General features: G+C 42.6%; 1 protein-coding gene across 7 annotated transcripts in view; it reads right to left on the reverse strand.

The window, feature by feature from the left end:
- Window positions 1-681: 681 nt before the first annotated feature.
- Window positions 682-19,355, reverse strand: part of HEATR5A (HEAT repeat containing 5A) — a 128,136-nt gene continuing 109,462 nt past the window's right edge. For 5 of the 7 annotated variants that reach the window (XM_074955815.1, XM_074955814.1, XM_074955819.1 and 2 more), the window contains 5 exons: window positions 9,858-10,130; window positions 6,912-7,136; window positions 4,077-4,231; window positions 2,524-2,737; window positions 682-2,287 (listed from right to left, as the gene is read on the reverse strand). In XM_074955815.1, the coding sequence (XP_074811916.1) occupies window positions 1,983-2,287; window positions 2,524-2,737; window positions 4,077-4,231; window positions 6,912-7,136; window positions 9,858-10,130 (1,172 nt within the window). In that variant the 3' untranslated portion in view covers window positions 682-1,982. The remainder of the gene's footprint in view (window positions 2,288-2,523; window positions 2,738-4,076; window positions 4,232-6,911; window positions 7,137-9,857; window positions 10,131-19,355) is intronic. The other 2 variants (XM_074955818.1, XM_074955820.1) reach the window with 1 other exon arrangement.

Consider the following 19,355-nt stretch of genomic DNA (forward strand, 5'->3'; position numbering starts at 1 on the left):
AGACGGGCAGTGCTGAGAAAGCTCTAAGTCTAGAGAACTCCCCTCTGACTTAGGTAAGAATGACAACAGATCTCACGTTTTTCCAAGGAAAAAGAATTCTTCAAAAAACAATACATGGAAAGATGTCCTAGAGGTAGAGACAGTTCCAATCCACAGTACTCATGGAACTCCTGTTGCAGGATCAGATTTTCAAAGGTATTTAGGAGACTAAAGATGCAGAGAGGTTGCTAAGGAAGTTAGGCACCTAGATGCTTTTTAAAATCCCACTGGATGCCAAAATATCTTTGGCCCCTAAAGTTTGGGTCAGTCTGCATCCCCCAAGGTCACTTCCTCCTCAGGAACAGGTTAGCGCTGCTCTAGGAGTGTTCCTGTCATAACCCTGAGGGGGCTTGTTCACCCCATTATAGGGAGTTTTTTTTTAAACTCTCATTGGCAGTTGTTAATTCTGAGTTATTCTATTTGCATTTTTACATCTTATGGTAAATATGTATGGTAAATATAGAGGTTCTGATAGGGACACTGTATTGATTGGGAATATTAATTAAAATCCAGATTTTTAAAGTAACTCGAAATAAATGAAAGTCCTTCTATCAGGTAAAATGAAAAACACACTTAACTGAAGAAAATTAGGTTTATTTATGTGAATTAGAAAAATGAATTGTTAGAATTTTGATCAAATGGTTAATGCTGTACAATTTACAATAGTATTTATATACAAATCTTATAATAAAATACAGTACATCACACTCTTCCTGAGTCACAGTGTGTTTCTCAGCTCCGTAGATGTTTTTCTTTTCTTGACTAATTTTTAACAAGGAAATACTATACTCATTTTGACAGTATTTGGTTTAGTGAGCTAATACTGGCACAAAAGAAAAAAGGCAATACATTAGAAAATACTTTATAGCCATTGCATTTTTAGTAGTTACATTTTTTCTACATTAAAATATGTTCCTTGATAAAAATTATATTTTTGTACTTTTTCTTTAAGTTTGTTGTATTTTGACACAAGATAAGCTAACTTCAGACATTTCCACCCCTCCTTGAAAAGATATGATTATTAGTGAGAGTCACGTATAGAGACTTGATCATTTAAAAATCATGAAATAGATGCAGCTAGATAGATAGATGTCTGAATCAGAGGCACAGTGCATCAAAACTGCTGTCCTTTTCAGGTTATGTAAGTTTCAACTGTCTGGCTAGCATAATATAAAGTTAAACCAAAAAGTATATCCTGAAAAGTGAGGCTTTATATGAAGCAATAAGGCACCAGTTGTGCAAACACTTACACATGTGCCTTAACTGTAAGCACATTAGTCCCACACTGCAAGTCCCTGCAGAACTGGGGCCAAAGTGAACAGGCATTGTGAAGCTGTAATATAACAGCAAGTATTATATTGCTATATCTTGGACAGCTCAAGAGTTTATTAGCATTTAATTAAAGAAGTCAATGTTACCTTAAATGTAGTGGGATATTAGAGCTCAACAATAATTTATCTTAAGGATGACAAGGACATTCAATATATGCAGTATGTTAAATTAGTACTTAAAGACTGAACAGCAAGTAAATTTATGCCCCAGTTAAATCCAAAATCAATAATCACAGTAACTTTTGTTTTAAACAAGTATTGCCAAAAATAATTCAGTTTATTTAATGAATAAAAACGGCTGGCTCCTCAATATATTTAAGTCTTATTTCTTGTCTGTATTGATATTAGACATGCACGGTTCTTGCAGATTTGTTATTTTATTAATGCAGATATATAGTTTATATTACGTTTGATACGTTTTACTCAGAGTGCTCAAATTTAAAAGGTCAATTATATTTAATAGAAAGCAAATCTCTAAAGAATGTTGTTTTTAAAAAATCATCTGGATTTCAAGTCAAAATTGAGCTAAAACTGAAGCCAACTCTTCCTGACTACTGTAATTAGAAATGAAAAGGGACTTTTTTGCAGTGTTATCAAAGTGCTTAAGATACGTCAGAGAAAGTTGGTCTTTAGTTGAATGCTTGAACTTTTCCCAGGATTCTTTGCATGTTTAGGTGTTGTCTTGACTTTAATGCTTTCCTGATTGCCTTTTACAGCTGATTCAAGCCTGGCTTTCATAGTTGGAGAGGAAGCCATTACTTTTTTAAAAACTGATGAGTACTGTGGACCAATCTGCATCACGTTTTGCAAAGCAAACTCATGTAGATTTCTTGCTGAGTTTGTGGCTGACCCCAAAGAATTCTCATCCAAAAGAAAGGAAATAAGGAGGGGCAGGAGGCAGGCCACCAAATAAGCACCTATAAAAATTAAAAACAATACTTAGATATCAAATAATTTTTTTTAAAGTTTTCAAATCCTAATGACTACTAAGCACAGAAAGAAAGTCAACATTTTTCTAAGACACACTGTTAACTAGCATAACTAATAAATAAATTTTGTTCAAAATTATAATTATGGGGGAATACATTTTGTTTTAGTTGATTCCCGACAGCCCCTTAAGACATTAAAAGGGCATTGGAATTGAGGGACTTACGATGTTCTTCCTCAGCAATGGCTATGAGAGCTGCGACCACCTTTATTCCTTCCTGAATGACTTGCAGTTCAGCAGAATTCTCAGGCTTTGTTTTTTCTGTTTCCTGCAATTTCCTCATAATAGATGGTGCCAAAGAATGAATGTAAGGATATGAGACAGCTTTGTTGGGATATTGAAAGATGGAAAGCAGCAGCTGATAGCACTTAAGCTGTACCTAAAGGGGAAAAGTTACAGTTACAATACTGAATGTAAACAAAGTTACACTTAAAACTACATGTCAGAATGCCTTGGCACTTCAAACAATTTTAAAGATAAAGTTTTTAAAAGAAAAAAAAGTGTACAAAAGCTTGAAAATTCACATGGCAAGAGAAACTTTTCATTAGCTAATGATAAAACACACTTTGAAAAGTTAAATGATGTCAGAAAAGTATCTCAGAATTATTTTAACAAGTAACGAAGAAACCATAAAACACATCTTGCACTCATAACTAAAAATGTCTAAATAGAGTTTTAGGCTCATGAGCCCACTAGGTTTCCTAACCATGTTAAAATGAATTTTTTGGAGAAAACTACACGACTAAAAGCAGGGGCTTACAATAGAAATGCTTACTTAATGCCTTAGGAGTCTAAGTGTCTATAGGACTTTTGAAAGGCTGAGGTGCCTAAGTTAGTTAGATGCTTTTGAAAATTTCACCCTGTGTCACTATTTCTTTTTTTGTAATTACACCTGGCTTTCTGAAATTCTTATTAGTGAAAGCCATCCTGCTGAAAATGGAGACTTCTAAAATTGGACATATAGCAATAGACTTAAAAAGTAAATATTAAAAAGTAAATATTCTAGCAGTGAGTCATCAATTCTGATAATTAAACATTAAATAAAGCTGACTTTCTGATTGATAAATCAGTATAGAAAGAGGAGGAAAAAAAACCTGGTTTACGATGGACTCCCACACTGGTCAATATAAAGACCACATTTGGGGAACTACTATTTAATTAACAAAAGCCCAAGGGAGTATCATCTTTAAAGCTGCACTTTCAGTGTGATAAAGGGTGAACCGCTATGATAGTGGTATACTTCCACCATGTAAGAAACAAGACAAAAATCCCCCTAATGTGCTGTTTCTGTCAAGAGTACAGATAGAGAATCAAAACAGATGACCTGGCAGCGTATTGCCTTAAGGTCTAAAATAAGTGCACAGAGAAAATTAAGGAAATGTCCGCAAAACTAGATAACTTTCTTATCAATTTATCAAAGCGTGGAGTTCTTATTTCCCAGATGGTGAAACAATAATATAGAAAATACTTCATTTGTATACAGAACATTTTAATGAACAACAGTTAAAAGCAAGGCACAGCACAGACCCACTAGCTCTGGCCAACTAGTTTAAAATTGCACTTTAAAACACAACAGATCTAAATGGGACAGAATTAAAAAAAATTCTTTCAAATCAACACTTAGTTCGGTCCAGTGAAACAGCTTAACAGAAAATGTGCTAGAAGAACTTTAGCATGCTTCTAACTTAAATACTCCTTTAGCTAGAAAAGGTACTTACTACAGGATCTTTTGAATCAAGTGCTATTTTAAACTTCTCAATACAACGCTTTTGAAGGCACTCTATGGTAGTAACTTCTGGACTTGTAGACAAAATAAATACTGTAATGGCAGTAAGCAGGTTGACTTCATCAAGTTCTTGTTGAGCTCCATCTACTAAAGATAAAACAGTCTCAAATTCACATTCTGAAAGTAATATTGCAAATTGTAATGTTCTAAAGTGATGTAAAAAGTGCTCATGAAACATTTTTTGGCATGGCATTTTCTATATTATGTCTAAATGGAATTATACAATGGTGCAAACACATTAATTTTGTATTAAGAAAACATTTTTCTTTTGTATTTACTGATACAACTGTTTTCAGAAGAATCTAAAACCAATGGCAATTGATCTGGACGTGGTAGCAAATGACGACATACACAGGGATGGATTTCAAGTAGCAGGCTGCAACTTTATTAAACCTGTCACAGAGGAAGGGCACTACGGCTTTGTCACCCATACTTGCATACCAGACATTTTAAGTAGTTCCAGAGTGGGGGTAGACTCTCCTTAGTCTACCTCTAGGACTCAGCTCACTTTTCTGGAGTCCTACCATCCTCCCCCTGACAAAGGTGACTGAGGGTGCTAAAGGGTAGGATCTCAGCATGTGAGCACAAGGCCCATAAACAAAATCCCAAGTATTTTACTTCAGGGAATCGTTTCTTTTAATCGCACTGGAATTAACATCCTTGCCAAGCACTATCACTAATTACTAAATCCTACCACTATTTAACCTAACTGTGCCTTCAGGATGCTGCGAGGAAGGCAAAAAAACCTCCCCAGGCTGCTGCCAATTTGGCCCCTAGAATAAATTCCTTCCTGACCCCACATGATTGGTCAGACCCACAGCCTCTGCAATACACAGCTCCAAAGCCACCAGTATAGGGGTGGGGGTAGGCATAATAGGAGCTGGAATGGAACAAAAAGAAGTTCCACATGGCCTGGGTTAGGGTTTAAATTATTGAAAGGGGAAGATGAGGGACCCATCAGCTCCCTTCCTCCCCAGGCTGGCCAATGAGTGGCTAGAATCTGGAAGAGGCTGCTCCTGCATCCCCCCAGCAAGTATTCTCCTCCCCCTTTCTACTGAGGCTGTCCCAGTCCCCACTGGTCTCATCAGGTTTTCCACTTGTTGAGGCATGTGCATGGCACTTTATTAAAGTTATTAATAGGAACTGCAAATGTAATGTTAAAATCTTAGAGATACATGAAAAAATTCCTCTTCATTACTGGAATTTGTATTTTACAGTGGGTTGAAGGGTAACTGCCATAACTATTAGAACAAAATCAGTTGGAATCATGAGGAACGAACAGCATTTTTTTTTAAGGTTATGTCTTACAAAACTTAATTGCATTTCTTAACTGACTAAAACATTAATGGGTGAGGTAATGCAGTATTTTAGATATAATTGAATTTCAAAGCATTTGATACTGCCTCATGAAATCTCACTCTCACAATTAACTCAGATCGGCTTGGAGAGGAATGCTGTCATATACACTGAACACTAAAAGTCCATAAACACATGGTAGTGTTGACTAACAATGTATCAAGTTGAAAAGTGGTGTCCAGGAAGCCTGTGGAAAGTCCAGTTTTACTTAACATTTTCTTTAATGACTTGGAACACAGGCTGCCTGTTAGAAATGTGCAGATAATGCTGAACTGGGGGTGTTGTAAACACCAATGAGGAAAGAAAAAGTGATACCAAAAGACCTAGAGAAATGAGAAACATGGTCAAAAAAATAAAATGACAAAGATTGAACAAATGCAAGCTAATAATGTTTCAGGAGTGTAAAAGGAGTTAAAATAATCATAACCATTCAGAAGAGAAAAAACAAAGCAGTAATGTTGAGAAAGACATAGTGAAGGGGTGATAAGACAGCAAATTAGACAGGAGTCTGCAGGAGATAGGAGACAACAGACCTGCAAAAACAAAGGGGCAGTGTAATTTTGGGTTCAGAAGCAGCACATCACAGAACAGAGAGAGGTAATAGTCCATCTCTGTACTGCTCTGATGTGACTACTCATGGAACATGGCACTCAGTTGGAAGTCCGTTTACCAGTAATACACTGATAATTGGAGAGATTTGGGAAAAAAAGTATCAGCTGGCCTGAGGAATTAAATTCTTTTCTCATAAAATACATAACATATCTGCAGATATTCTAAGTGTGTAATTATCTACCACACCTGCAAGCCCATGTCTAGACTAGGCAAATGTCAGGGTTCCTTCCCCACTCTGAACTCTAGGGTACAGATGTGGGGACCTGCATGAAAGACTCCCTAAGCTTATTCATCCAAAGGAAAGCAGATAGGTCCACCGATGGTGAAAGTGCTGTTTTAATTCTGACCTGTGGCCCTGGTACAGAGGATAAGCATGTAGCCTTCCACACATTAGAGCTCTGCGGGGGAGCACCACTGCAGTGGATACACCCTTTGAGTGCACTGTTCCAACATAGGCTGGGGCAGAGGACAGCAACGGGCTGAGGCTGGGTGTAAACCACGTGAGGAACCATGAAATCTGCCTTCCCATTACACCAGTGACTACTACACCACAAAAGAGACAAGGAGAGACTCTGGTGACCACTCCAACCTATAGACTGTAGTAGCAGAAATGGGTATGGGCTGTACTTAAGAATATTAAAGTTGGACTACGTGGGTGAAGTAAGTTTCACCCTCAGACATTAAGTTATCTTAACAAAGAGTAGTTCAGTTCTTCCACCACCATCTGAATCTTCTAGAGTTATCTGAATTTTATCTACGCCAAGCATCTTTTCATTGTCCCCTTTTCATTTTTGGTTACCTGGATCCCAACAGTCAAGAACTGTGACTAAAGCACTACGAAGAAGTTCAGTCCAAGCAGTTCGGCTCTTCTCTGCTCGAGCCATAGGAGAAGACAATATCCCCTTAAGAGCTTGTAAAGATGCAGCAACTGTCAAAGGTAACTGGCCATCTGGCAATTTCACAGCAGTTTCTCTGAGGACTCCAATAATTAGGTACAGGATAGTAGGGAGTACGGAAACACTTCCTATGAGACAAAACAAATGCTTGGTATGTCACTGTATAAAGCGAAAGACTTACAGAATTTGTTATTTTATAAATCACTTTTCTTCAATTCCCTTTTTATATATAATGTCTAAACCGTTTTCATTTCTAAAAGTTGCCTACTTATTGTAAGTCTTGGTTCCAGAAAAAAGTATTTAAACAGCATGTGACTTTATGTCAAATGTCAAACATAGAGGCAGATTGGCTACTTAAAGAGATGCTCTCCTTTTAAGTCAGATAGTCATTTACTTCACTGGGACTACTCACATACCTAAAGTTTATCATGTAAAAGTCAGAATTAGTGGGTGTTCAGAGAAAGGCAATGATAATGATGTGGAAAAATGCATATGAAAAAAAGAACGAAAAAAGATTTGGATTGTAGAAATGAGACAAATAAGAAGGGGCATAATATAATACACAAAATAAAGATGGTAGTTTGGGAGCTTCTGTTGTGTTTGTTTCAGAACACTAGAACAGGGATGACATTCCATGAAATTAACAGGTAGCAAATTCAAAACTGATAAAAAGAAATACTTTTCCCATGGCACATAATTAGACTGTGAAACTCTTTGCTGAAGGAAGTCAGTGAGCTAAGAATTTAGCAAGATTAAAAGAAGAGATAAGACATTGAACATGCATAATAATATCTAGAATTATAATAGTTATAGCTAACAAAAATTTAGGAAAGCATCACACCTAATGTGAGGAGCAGGTTATCCCACATCTGCCTACAGTGTGGTTCTTACTTCTCCCTCTGAAACATCTGGCGCTAGCCTTTGTTGGAAACAGAATACTGAACTAGACAGAACTTGGGTCTGACCCAATATGGCAATGCCTATGTTCCAACGTGTTTAAATGTTTAGACTGGGCTCTGCTAGTGCAGACACCTGAATCCTACTGAAGCCAATGGAGTAGAGTCCACCTATACATTTTGTGCACTATTTTAGGACCTGATTAAGCAAAGCGCACGCTTAAAGTCAAAGTGCACACTTGACTTGACTGTGCTTAAGTCCATCGCTATTCAGCAAAACAGAATGAATAGAAATGTACTTAAATGCATTACTGAACTGGTGCCCTAGGTTCTTGTCCTTTATCCTTAAAAGAAAAGAAAAAAAAAAATCTCTGAAACTTAACTGCAGGAACTTGGGAAGAACAGCTACTGAAGATCAGCAAACCAGTCCATTTATTATGATTATATTATACATAAGCACTACCATATAGGAGGCCTGGGTTCAATTCCACGTCCTGATCTCTTGACTTAATCTGATCCTGCAAGTAATTTGTCTATAAAACTCCCTGAACTGCTAAAGGCAAAAAATGCAGCAGGGAGCAAATTCAACCCAAGGAGGAAACTAATTTTCCTCACAAATAGTGCCTCTCAGAGCCTAACAAGGCCATGTCCAAACTCTTTTCTTGTCATTCTGAAAGATGAAAATCACTGGATTGAAGGTAACAAAAGTCCATCACCATTCAACATTAATCCTTATGATTGAACAAGGGAGCTGGTGACTGTTTCCAAAAGGAGATCCTCATCCCTTTGGGCTGGCAGGACAGTGACCATGACACAAGGACTCAATAGTAGAGTACAAATGAGTGGGAAAAGGGGCTGGTAAATGCAAAGGATAGGAATTGCTGGATTTATAGTTTGTACAGTACCGTAGGTGTGAACAGTATTTTACATAAATACAGTGACAGGGCTCTGATTCAAGGAAATTACAATCTAAATTAGACCTAACTCAGCAACATATGAAAAAGCTGGGTTATGGAAGCACAAAGGTAATAACAGTGAAAGGTAACAAGATACGATAGATACATATTTGATATAATTATATTATTTTAAAAAGAATATAAAAAGGTTTGGTGACTGTGAAAAATGAAGTCTGGGGTGTTGGTCAGATAAACACTATCTTCCTATTTTGTCAGGTTTAAGAGTAACAGCCGTGTTAGTCTGTATTCGCAAAAAGAAAAGGAGTACTTGTGGCACCTTAGAGACTAACCAATTTATTTGAGCATAAGCTTTCGTGAGCTACAGCTCACTTCATCGAATGCATACTGCGGAAAGTATAGAAGATCTTATTATATACACACAAAAAGCATGAAAAAATACCTCCTCCCACCCCACTCTCCTGCTGGTAATAGCTTATCTAAAGTGATCACTCTCCTTACAATGTGTATGATAATCAAGTTGGGCCATTTCCAGCACAAATCCAGGTTTTCATGGAGCCACAAGTACTCCTTTTCTTTTTCCTATTTTGTGTTTCTGTAGTTTACAAGATGGCTTTTGGACAAAGATGATATGGCACATTTCCCTTTGGAGCACACTTTTACAGCTGTATTATAAATTCCTAAATTGAGGATCTATAAAGGAAGCATGCAGCTACATACATATATCTATGTGAAATAAAATGTGTCCATTAATCGGACTGCTTTACAGGGGAAAGACAGGAGAAAAGTATTTCAGTCCTGAAAACTACTTTACACTCTCACACTACTGCTTCTGTAACTATCAGCCTTTTCTTTTCTTTTTTTTAACTTTTGAGTACAACAAAAACAACTGGAAAATTGTCATAAGAAAATCTCCAAGACCTTGCCCCAGCATTTATCCAACAGAGAAAGTTATGTAGTAAGTATATGTTACTCTATCATCTTTTCATTTAATCTTCCCTTGTAACAAAATCACATATTGGTACCAACCATATCCTACCTTCAGGAGAGCAGACCGACGGAATGTCAGAGAGGATAACTAATGCTGCTGATACCAATCTACTTCCACTCTCTGACAACAACTGAGGTTTTCCAGCTTTAACTGCAGGGCTACCAGTTACTTTAGGATTAAGCTGGGGGAGCTGCCTCACTAGAATGCAAACACACAACTCCAGCGTTGCAAAGACTAATGACTTTCCAGGCACCAGTCCTCCTGTGTCTTTGCCTTCTCCAAATTCTGGCAAGGTCTCCTTTTCTGCAGCACCATCATCAACTATAACAAAAGGAAGAAGTAAGGAGGACATTAAGCATGCAGTGTTTTGTTGACAAAAGTTTACTTCTTGAAGCTTTGTCATATCGGCAGGGGATAATTTACAGTTTAAATTCTAATGCAGCACAGTGTTAAAAGTTCCGTTAGAGGACAACTGTAGTTTGAAACAAATTTATAAGGATGCACTCACCTCAGCTGAATGTGGTGGGTCTTTGTTTGTCCAACAGGAGAAAGGGATGTTGCTCCATTAAGGGTCCTTTGGGTTACGAGGGAGGGGAAAGAGGGATGGACTTACCTAAGTAAAGCCAAGGGGGCAACAGGAAGAGGCCAGACCAGCTGGGAGCACTGACCGTCATGTACACAGGGGAGAGGGGTGTTTATACCTCTATGCCAGGGGTCTCAAACTCAATTTACCTTAGGGCCAGTGCCAGTCCTCAAATCCTCCCAGCGGCCAATAACGTCAGTGAAGATGGTGTTCAGAAAAGAAAACATTTATATTGTATTTTTTATTTCCAATTTCTTAGAAATAATAAAACTGTCATACAACTTTATACAATTCTTCGCCTCCTAGAGAGATTTTAGTGTTGGCCAGACACCTGGCAACGCTTCAGTGCTGTCAGTTTGTTGATGTTTGGCCTCAGTGACTAAGCAGTTGAAACCTTCAGGATTGCAGCAAGGGGTGCATCAGATAGTTGTGTTCAGTATTTTGACTTGTTTATATTCATCGAGGAAAAAAGTGACACTGCCTCCATGGCTGACTCTGCCCAGCAACTAACGATGCTGCCTCCATGGCTGACTTTGTCCGGCAACTAATGATGATACCTCTGTTCCTCTCCCCCAGCCAATGGGAGCTGCAGGGGGCGGCGCCTGCTGCAGAGATTGCCAGCAGCGTGTCTGCCTGCGTCTCTTCTCCCCGGGCCTCAGTGGGGAGGTTCTTGGGCTGCAGATGGTTCACGGGCCACGACTTCGAGAACCCTGCTCTATGCATTCCAGAAGGATCTCTCTCTTTCTCTCTTATCAGTCACTGCAGCAGCTAAATTGTCTAAAGATTTCATCCTCACTGAGCATGCTCCAGCCCCTCAGAGCTACTAGGTGGGACCAAACTGTGCATTCACCCCCTACAGAATGACTGAACATGCTTCAGCCTAAGGCTACAGAGGCAAAGCTGCGCTTCCCATAGAATTGCTGGTCCTGGCAGCTGCGGGCTGACAGCAGGGAGCTTCTCTCCTCTGTGCTTTCAATTACCCCCCTGCTGGCATTCAGGCAGCATAGAGAAGTAAGCCACCTGACTCAACTGCAGCGGGGACAAGAGCTGGATCAGAGAGAAGGAATGGAGTAAATTGGGACGAAGTATCCAGTGAGAGATGGACTGGAAGGGAGGGGAAGAAAGACAAACTATCACAAAGAGTTGGGGGACGGGAAGTGGGAGAGACTGGGCATGGAGACTGGGAGCCACTGGGGGAAGGGAGGCTGTGACTGACTGGGCAAGGAGACAGGGTGTTAGTGACGGATAGATCTTTGGGGGTGGGGGCAGGTTGGGAAACTAAACAGATCTGACAAGGAATTGTGGGAAGAGCACTGGGAATAGCTGGACAAGGAGACTAGCACAAGGAGCCAGGGAGGGGGGAAATTGGACCAAGAGCCAGGGAAGGATAGGAACTGAGATGGATGAGGAGCCCAAGGATGGAGACTGGGACTGGTAGCCAGTGGAGGAAACAGGATGGGACGGAGAGAGATTAGATGAAGATACAGAAGAGGGGAAATGAGACTAGCTAGGCAATAAGACTGGAACTGGACCCCAGATGACAAGACTAGGACTTGCTGGGCAAGAGGACTAGCAGAATGGGACTAGAACGAGGAGCCAAAGTAGGGAAGAGACAATACTAGGCTGAGGAGGACCAACAGGTAGTAGGCTCTGACACCATGAGAGAACACTCTCCTCCAGAGTGTGGAGTGGAACCCAAGATATCTGAGTCCCTCTGCTATCAACATTGCAAATATCTGTGAAACCCACTGGTAAACTGCACCTCGTCCCCTTCTAGTGTAGTCCACAGAGCGGATGCCAACCAACTACTGCTAACAGTTACTCTGTTAACTCAAGTGGCAGAGATCTCTAAGGTGGATCTCAAGGTTCAACCTTGCTGATGAACCAGCTGGAGGATAGTATGATGCCATGTGATGGAATTGCTGATTTTTCAGATGGCTTTTTAAAAAAACCTAAGAAATTATACACAAAAAAACTCTTAAAATCATCAAAGTAGCAAAATCAAGCACTATTAAGTCAAGAAATGTCAGTATTGAGAAATACCTGTGCAACCTTAATTCGGGCCCTTGTGCACAAGCATTATGATAGAGCGCTTAATCACATGGTCACATACAATTTTTTCCACAGGATCCCTTCCTCATTCAGTGCATAGTACAGACCTGCTCTGGGGATGAATCAGGGTTGTATAGTGAAAGAGTACAGTGGGATTGAATGGGGTTGTCCACAGGGCCTCTGCATCATTTGTTGCAGAAGCTGGAAGATGTGTGATAAATGAGACAGTGGATTGGAGGAAGGAGACTGCATTTCCTCACTTTTCAGTGCTTGACTTTGCAAACTTAATGTTCTTTTAATGTATTTTTGTGTGTGTAATAGCTTTACATACATTTATACAGAATATATAGTAAAAAATAATTGAGACCATTTTAGATAATGTCATTTTGAAGATTAAACCTAATCTACAGTTATTTCTCCATATGAAAAACTAAGGAAATAATCTGGCCAATAACCCAGCCAAAGGAAGAAATTAGGTTGGTCTGGCATGATTTGTTCTTGACGAATCCATGCTGACTATTCCTTATAACCCAGTTATCCTCTAGGTGCTTTCAAATTTTTGTTAAGTAATTTATTCTAGTATCTTTCCAGCTATCAAGGTTAGTTGGACTGGTCTATACCTCACTGGGTCCTCTGTTCCCCTTTTTTTAAAGACAGGTATTATGTTTGCCCTTCTCCAATTCTCTGGGACCTCATCCATCCTCCATAAGTTCTCAAAGACAATCTGTAATGGTTCCAACATTACTTCAGCTGGTTCCTGAAGTACGCTAGGGTGAATTTCGTCAGACCCTGCTGACTTGAAGACATCTAATTTGTCTATTCTTTAACCCAATTCTTTCCCTGTTCCAGCTTGTGCTCCTTTCTCCCTTGTTGTTAATATTGTGTTAAACATTTGATCAGTTAACTTTTTTAGTGAAGCCTCAAGTAAACTAGGCATTAAATCCTCAGCCTTCTTCATGTCATCTGTTATTCGATCTCCTTCCCTGCTCAGTAGAAGATCTACACTTTTGTGTCTTTCTCTTACTCCTAAAACTTATTTATAGAACGTCTTCTAATTGACTATTATATGCTTCCGAGCTGTAGCTGATTTTATACCTCAGTCTTTCTGATTTCGTCCCTATGTGCTTGCAGTATTCCTTTGTATGCTTCCTTAGCAATTTGTCCATGTTTGCATGTTCTGTAGGATTCCTTTTTGATTTTCAGGTTATTAAAGAGCTCCTGATAGGAAGAATAGTAAGAGGCCAGTATGGCTCTATCTTTCTTTTGCATCAGGACAGTTTACAGTAGTGCCTTTTATATTGTTTCTTTACAAAATCATCAGCTCTCCTGAATTCCTTTATTCCTTCAATTTTCTTCCTCTAGGACCTTAAGTACCAGTTCTCAGAGTTTGTTAAAGTCTGGAGTCTATTGTCCTTATTCTGCTACTCTCACTCCCTTTCCTTAGAATCATGAAATCAGTCATTTCATGATCACTTTCACCCAAACTGCATTCCACCTTCAGATTCACAACCAATTCCTTCCCACTGGTCAGAATCAAGTTTAAAATGGCTGTCCCCTTTCTCTACTTTTTGAAACAAAAAGTTGATTCCAACACATTCCAAGAACTGTGCTGTGCTGTATTACTTTCCCAATAGATATCTGGGTAGTTAACGTCCCCCATTACTACCAGGGTTTGGACCTATAATGTTACGTCGATGTCAGGCAATTGATGTCAACCTAATTATGTTACTGTAAACACTACGCTTTGTTCCTGCCAACGTAAGAGTCCTACCACACCAACATAATAATTCCATCTCTACGAGAAATGTAGGACTTACGTTGGTGTCGTTAGGACAATGATGTGCCCATGTAGACAGTAAATTACTTACATCGGCTGTTGGCTGTAATTCTAATCAATTTCATGGGTCCATGCTGGAGCTAGCTCCAGCTAGAGCTTGGCTGCCCTCCAGGCTCTCTGCTCCCAGCCAGGCTGCGCCCACCCCACTTGGAGCCCAGCTCACCCCAGCCCCCCATTCCCGGCCCAGTTGCTGCCCAGCCTCCCTATTCCGAGTTGGGCTGTGCCGTGCCTGCCCAACAACCTGCTCCCCACTGCCAGCTGGGCTGCTACCCGAAGGCTCCTGGCTCCCTGTGGGGAGTCCAATGCTGTACGGAGGCTTCCCACCACAGCCAGGCTCCTGGCAGGGAGCTCTGCGCCTCGAGTCCAGGTGGTTCCCAAGCTCCCGGTGGGGAGCCAGGATCCTTGGGAAAGCCGCTGGGCTCCCCAGGGGGAACCTCAGGGCAGCTGCAGGGCTCTCCATGGGGAGTGGGGAGCCCAGGACATAGTCTGGCTCAGAGCGAGGAGCTGCATGCGGAGATGAGCATCTAGGCTCTCAACCTCCCCACCCCCAGCCCCTCTTAAGTTGGTGGAAGTGCTTCTGGTGAGGATGCACACCACCGACAGGAGGGTCGTGTGGACATGAACCACCACAATAATTACTGAGGTGGTTGTAAGTCAACCTAATAGAGGTTGACTTACGTTTCTAGGGTAGACTTGGCCCAGGTCTTGTGTTTTGAATATTTCTGTTATTTATTCTAGAAATGCCTAATCTACCTCTTTTCCAAAGTGCCTGTTTAGTCATACCTATACATTAAATGAACAGAAATATGACTCACAATAATATGTACTTCTGAGAGATTGTTCACACTTCTTGCATGGTTGAATTTACTAGATCTTCGACCTTATCCATCAACATAGGAGAGAATAAGTCTATTGGTTAGAACAGGGGGGCCTGCAGCCAGCACTGATGGGTTCAATTTTTAGTTATATCACCAAATCATTGCCTGACTTTGGGCAATTTAATCTATATGTCGCACTTGCCTCACTTTACTCAGCCATAAAATACATATAACACTTGTCTCACAGGTGTGGTTTTAAGGATTAAATGTTTGCAAATCCCTTTGAGTGCACTGAATGACACAGGGAATGTAAGAGCTACGTTTTACTATGATGATGATTAAAAATAGATGCACTCAGATTCAGTAGCAAATCTAGAACTACAGGAATCAAGGATCAAAATAATACAGCATTTTATCCATGGTTGGGTGTCTGAGTATGTAAGCTCAGCGGGGTCAACCATGTAGCTTCCAAGCAGTGAGGTGGAGAGACTCGAGACTGGGATGTTGAGGCCTTCTGTGATGAGGTCCAGAACTAGTGGTAGAGCGATTGGAGTGTCCACTGATCGCTCCAGTAGCGTGGTGTACCAATGCTGACGTGGCCAGGCCAGTGCCACCAGGATCACCGAGGTTCGGTCTCTCCAGATTTTGAGGAGGACCTTGTGAATCAGCGGTATGAGAGGGAACGCGTAGAATAGGCAGTTCTTCCATGGAAGGAGAAACACATCTGCCAATGAATCCGGGCTGTTGTTTAGGAAGGAGCAGAATCGTAGGCACTTCCTGTTGGCCCTTGTGGTGAACCAATTGATCTGGGGAACTCCCCACTGCTGGAAGATATTGTTTATTACATCCGGGTGGACAGACCACTCGTGATTGTGAAAAGACCTGCTGAGGTGGTCTGCTAGTTCGTTCTGCGACCCTGGAAGATAGGACGCTTCTGAAGGTATGAAGTGTGCTATGCCGAACTCCCAGAGCTTGAGGGCTTCTTGACACAGGGGAGAGGAGCGTGTTCTCCCCATCTGTTGATATAAAACATTGCTGTTGCTTTGTCTGTCAGGACTGATATGCACTTGCCCTTCAGGAGAGGCCAAAAAGCCTAACATGCCAGCCGGACTGCCTTGAGCTCCCTTAAATTGATGTGAAGCATCAGTTCTCTGAGTTCTGTGCTCCCCAAGGTGTGCCCCCCACCCCATGGATTAGGTGTCAGTGGTCAGACATAGGGATGGACAGGGTTTGGGAAATGCGACCCCTGAGCACACCAAGTATGGGTTAAGCCACCAGTGAAGAGACTTGAGAACGTCCGGTAACCACCATGTCTAGACTGTGCCTACTTGATTGATACACCGATGCCAGCCAAGCTTGGAGAGGTCTGAGTCGGAGCCTTGCACGTTGCACTACATACGTGCAAGATGCCATGTGACCTAGGAGTTTTAAGCAACTCCTTACTGTGGTTATAGGGAATCATTTGAGGTCCTATATGATGTCGTGAATAGCCTGGAAGCAGGACTGGGGCAGGAACACTCTGGCCTGTGCCGAGTCTAGCACTGCCCCTATGAACTCTATTCTCTGAGTACGGATGAGCATTGACTTTTGAGTGTTTAGGAGGTGACCCAATTCATTGAAGGTGGATCTTATGAGGGAAACATGTTGATCCACTTGTGTTCTGGACCAACCCTTGACTAGCCAGTCGTCTAGGTTAGGAAATACCTGAAACTGCCTTTTCCACAGAAAAGAGGCCATGACTGACATACATTTGGTAAACACCGAAGGTGCTGATGATAGGCCGAACGGTCGTACTGTAAATTGGTAGTGGGAACTCCCGACTGTAAACCTTAAGAAGTGCCTCTGGGGCGGGATTATGGAAATGTGGAAGTGTGCGTCCTTAAAATCGAGGGCAGCATACCAATCTCCTGGATCCAGGGATGGGATGATAGTGGCTGAAGAGACCATTCAAAACTTTAGTTTCTTCATGAACCTGTTGAGATTGCGCAGATCCAAGATGGGTCTGAGGCCCCCTTTTACTTTTGGTATTAGGAAATACTGGGAATAAAACCCCTTTCCCTTGAGCTGTGGCGGAAACCTACTCGACAGCCCCCACCGATAGGAGGGTTTGTACCTCTTGGAGGAGAAGTTGCTCATGAGAGGGGTCCCTGAAGAGGTATGGATAAGGAGGGTGGGAGGGGGGTTGAGGAAAAGTTGAGAGAATATCCCTTCTCTACCAAGCGCAGGACCCAATGGTCCGAGGTGATTTGGGACCACGCTCGGTAGAAATGGGATAGATGTTCCAAAAACGGGAAAGAAGGATCCAGCTGAGAGGTTGGTATAGGGCCCTCAGGGGCATCCTCAAAAAGTCTGCCTAGGGCCTGGTGGCTGCCCGGATGACCCAGACCCCCTGTTATTTGGGAGTTGGGGTTGGCGACGACATTTCTGGTTTCCGGGACGCATATGGTTATGGTCCTGCCTAAACTGCCCCGGTATGGTCATGTCCTGGGTTGAGGCCTAAATTGCCCACGCTGGGTGGAAGGGGTGTGCAGACCCAGCGATTTTAGGGTGGCTCGGGAATCTTTCAGACTGTCGAGTCTCGAGTCCGTTTTCTCCGAAAATAACGTGGCCTCCTCAAATGGTAGGGTCCTGAATTGTCTGTTGGACCTCCCCGGGGAGGCCAAAGGCCTGCAGCCATGAGCAATGGCACATTGCAATACCTGAAGACACTGTCCATGTTGCAGAGTCCGCCAAGTCTAACGCCACTTGCAGTGACATCCTGGGGACCATCTTGCTTTCATCCACAAGAGCTGAGAATTCCGGCTCAGAATCTGGTGGGACAAGGTCCAAGAATTTGGACATTGTGTCCCATGACGAAGTTATAACGGCTAAGGATCACCTGCTGGTTTGCGATACGAAGCTGGAGCCCTCCGGTGGAATATATCTTCCTCCCAAAGAAGTCCAGCTTCGTTTCATCCTTAGCTTGGGAGGTAGGCCCTTGCTGCCCTTGCCTTTCCCTCGCATTAAGAGCCGCCACTACCAATGAGTCAGGCAGGGAGTGGGTAAACAAGTATTCATAGCCCTTGGAGGGCACAAAGTACTTTCTCTCGACTCCCTTAGCAGTAGGAGCCAGAGAGGATGGTGTTTGCCACAGGATTTGTGTGTTCTCCTGAATGGTCTTTATCAGGGGAAGGGCCACCCTGGTAGGTCCTGCCGGGGATAAAATGTCCACGATTGGGTCTGACACCTCAGTGACCAACTCCATCTGTACCCCGAGGTTCTGAGTGACCTTCCTCAGAAGTTCAAGGTGGGCTCTGCTGTCAGGAAGGGGAGGCCCTGAGGATGTTCCTGCCACTGCCCCATCTGGAGACGACGAGGAGGAGCCCGGAATATGGGAGAGGCCCTCCTGCTCATCCGGCTCCTCAAAACTCTGAGGCTCCGCCCCCCCAGTCGGTGTCTGCTTCGGTGCCGGTTCCGGTACCGTCCGTGGTACTGCAATGCCGGGTATGGTGCTAGGTCTGTTGTCGGGTGCGGTACCAATTGTGGTGCTGGCGGCAGTAGCGGTGGCTGATGCCTGGGAAAAATCCCTGGCCCTCGACGCAATCCTTCTCTCAGACGCGACTGAAAAGGAGCGTACCAAAGCGCACCCCTGGGACTGGTGGTAAGCCCACCAGATCCAGAAGGGCCACTGGGTCGGCATCTGAGACAGTACCTGCCATTGTCGTGGCCACGGTACCAGGGCGAAGTTTTGGTCATCCCTGCTGACTGGGAGTGCCAGCGGCTACAGTGTCGGCTTCTCTGGGACTCATATGAGTTAGTGTCTGATGCAGACTCTGATGAGTCTGCGCATAGGGATCATAGTGGCACTGTGCCCATCAGTGCCAGGAATTGGTGCCAGCACAATGTAGATCATTGCCAAGTCATAACCGGCTTGCCCCTGGACTTCACTGGTGGCCTCTGAATCGTTTGAGGCCTCGGGACTGGTGTTGTGACACCGTGGTCGGAGGAGTGCGGACCTGTTAATGTTATCAGGTCCCACGCCGCCTCATAAGTCTCAGGTGTGGAAGGGGGGTCCAAATCCTCCACCTGGGTCTCCTTCAGTGGCACCGGACTCAATGTTCCCTCTCATGGGCCTGGAGTTGACAGTCCCAGCTGTTGAGCTGGAGGGGAGGTGCGGTCTTGCACCCGTCTCCCTACCTTGGGTTCACATTCCCGTGCGCGGGAAGGGGAGCGCCCTCTATCAGTCTTCCTGTGCTTCTTCTTTGGGATGGGAGACT

The sequence above is a fragment of the Natator depressus genome, chromosome 6 (assembly GCF_965152275.1).
Source record: "Natator depressus isolate rNatDep1 chromosome 6, rNatDep2.hap1, whole genome shotgun sequence".
NCBI classification, from domain to species: Eukaryota; Metazoa; Chordata; order Testudines; family Cheloniidae; genus Natator; species Natator depressus.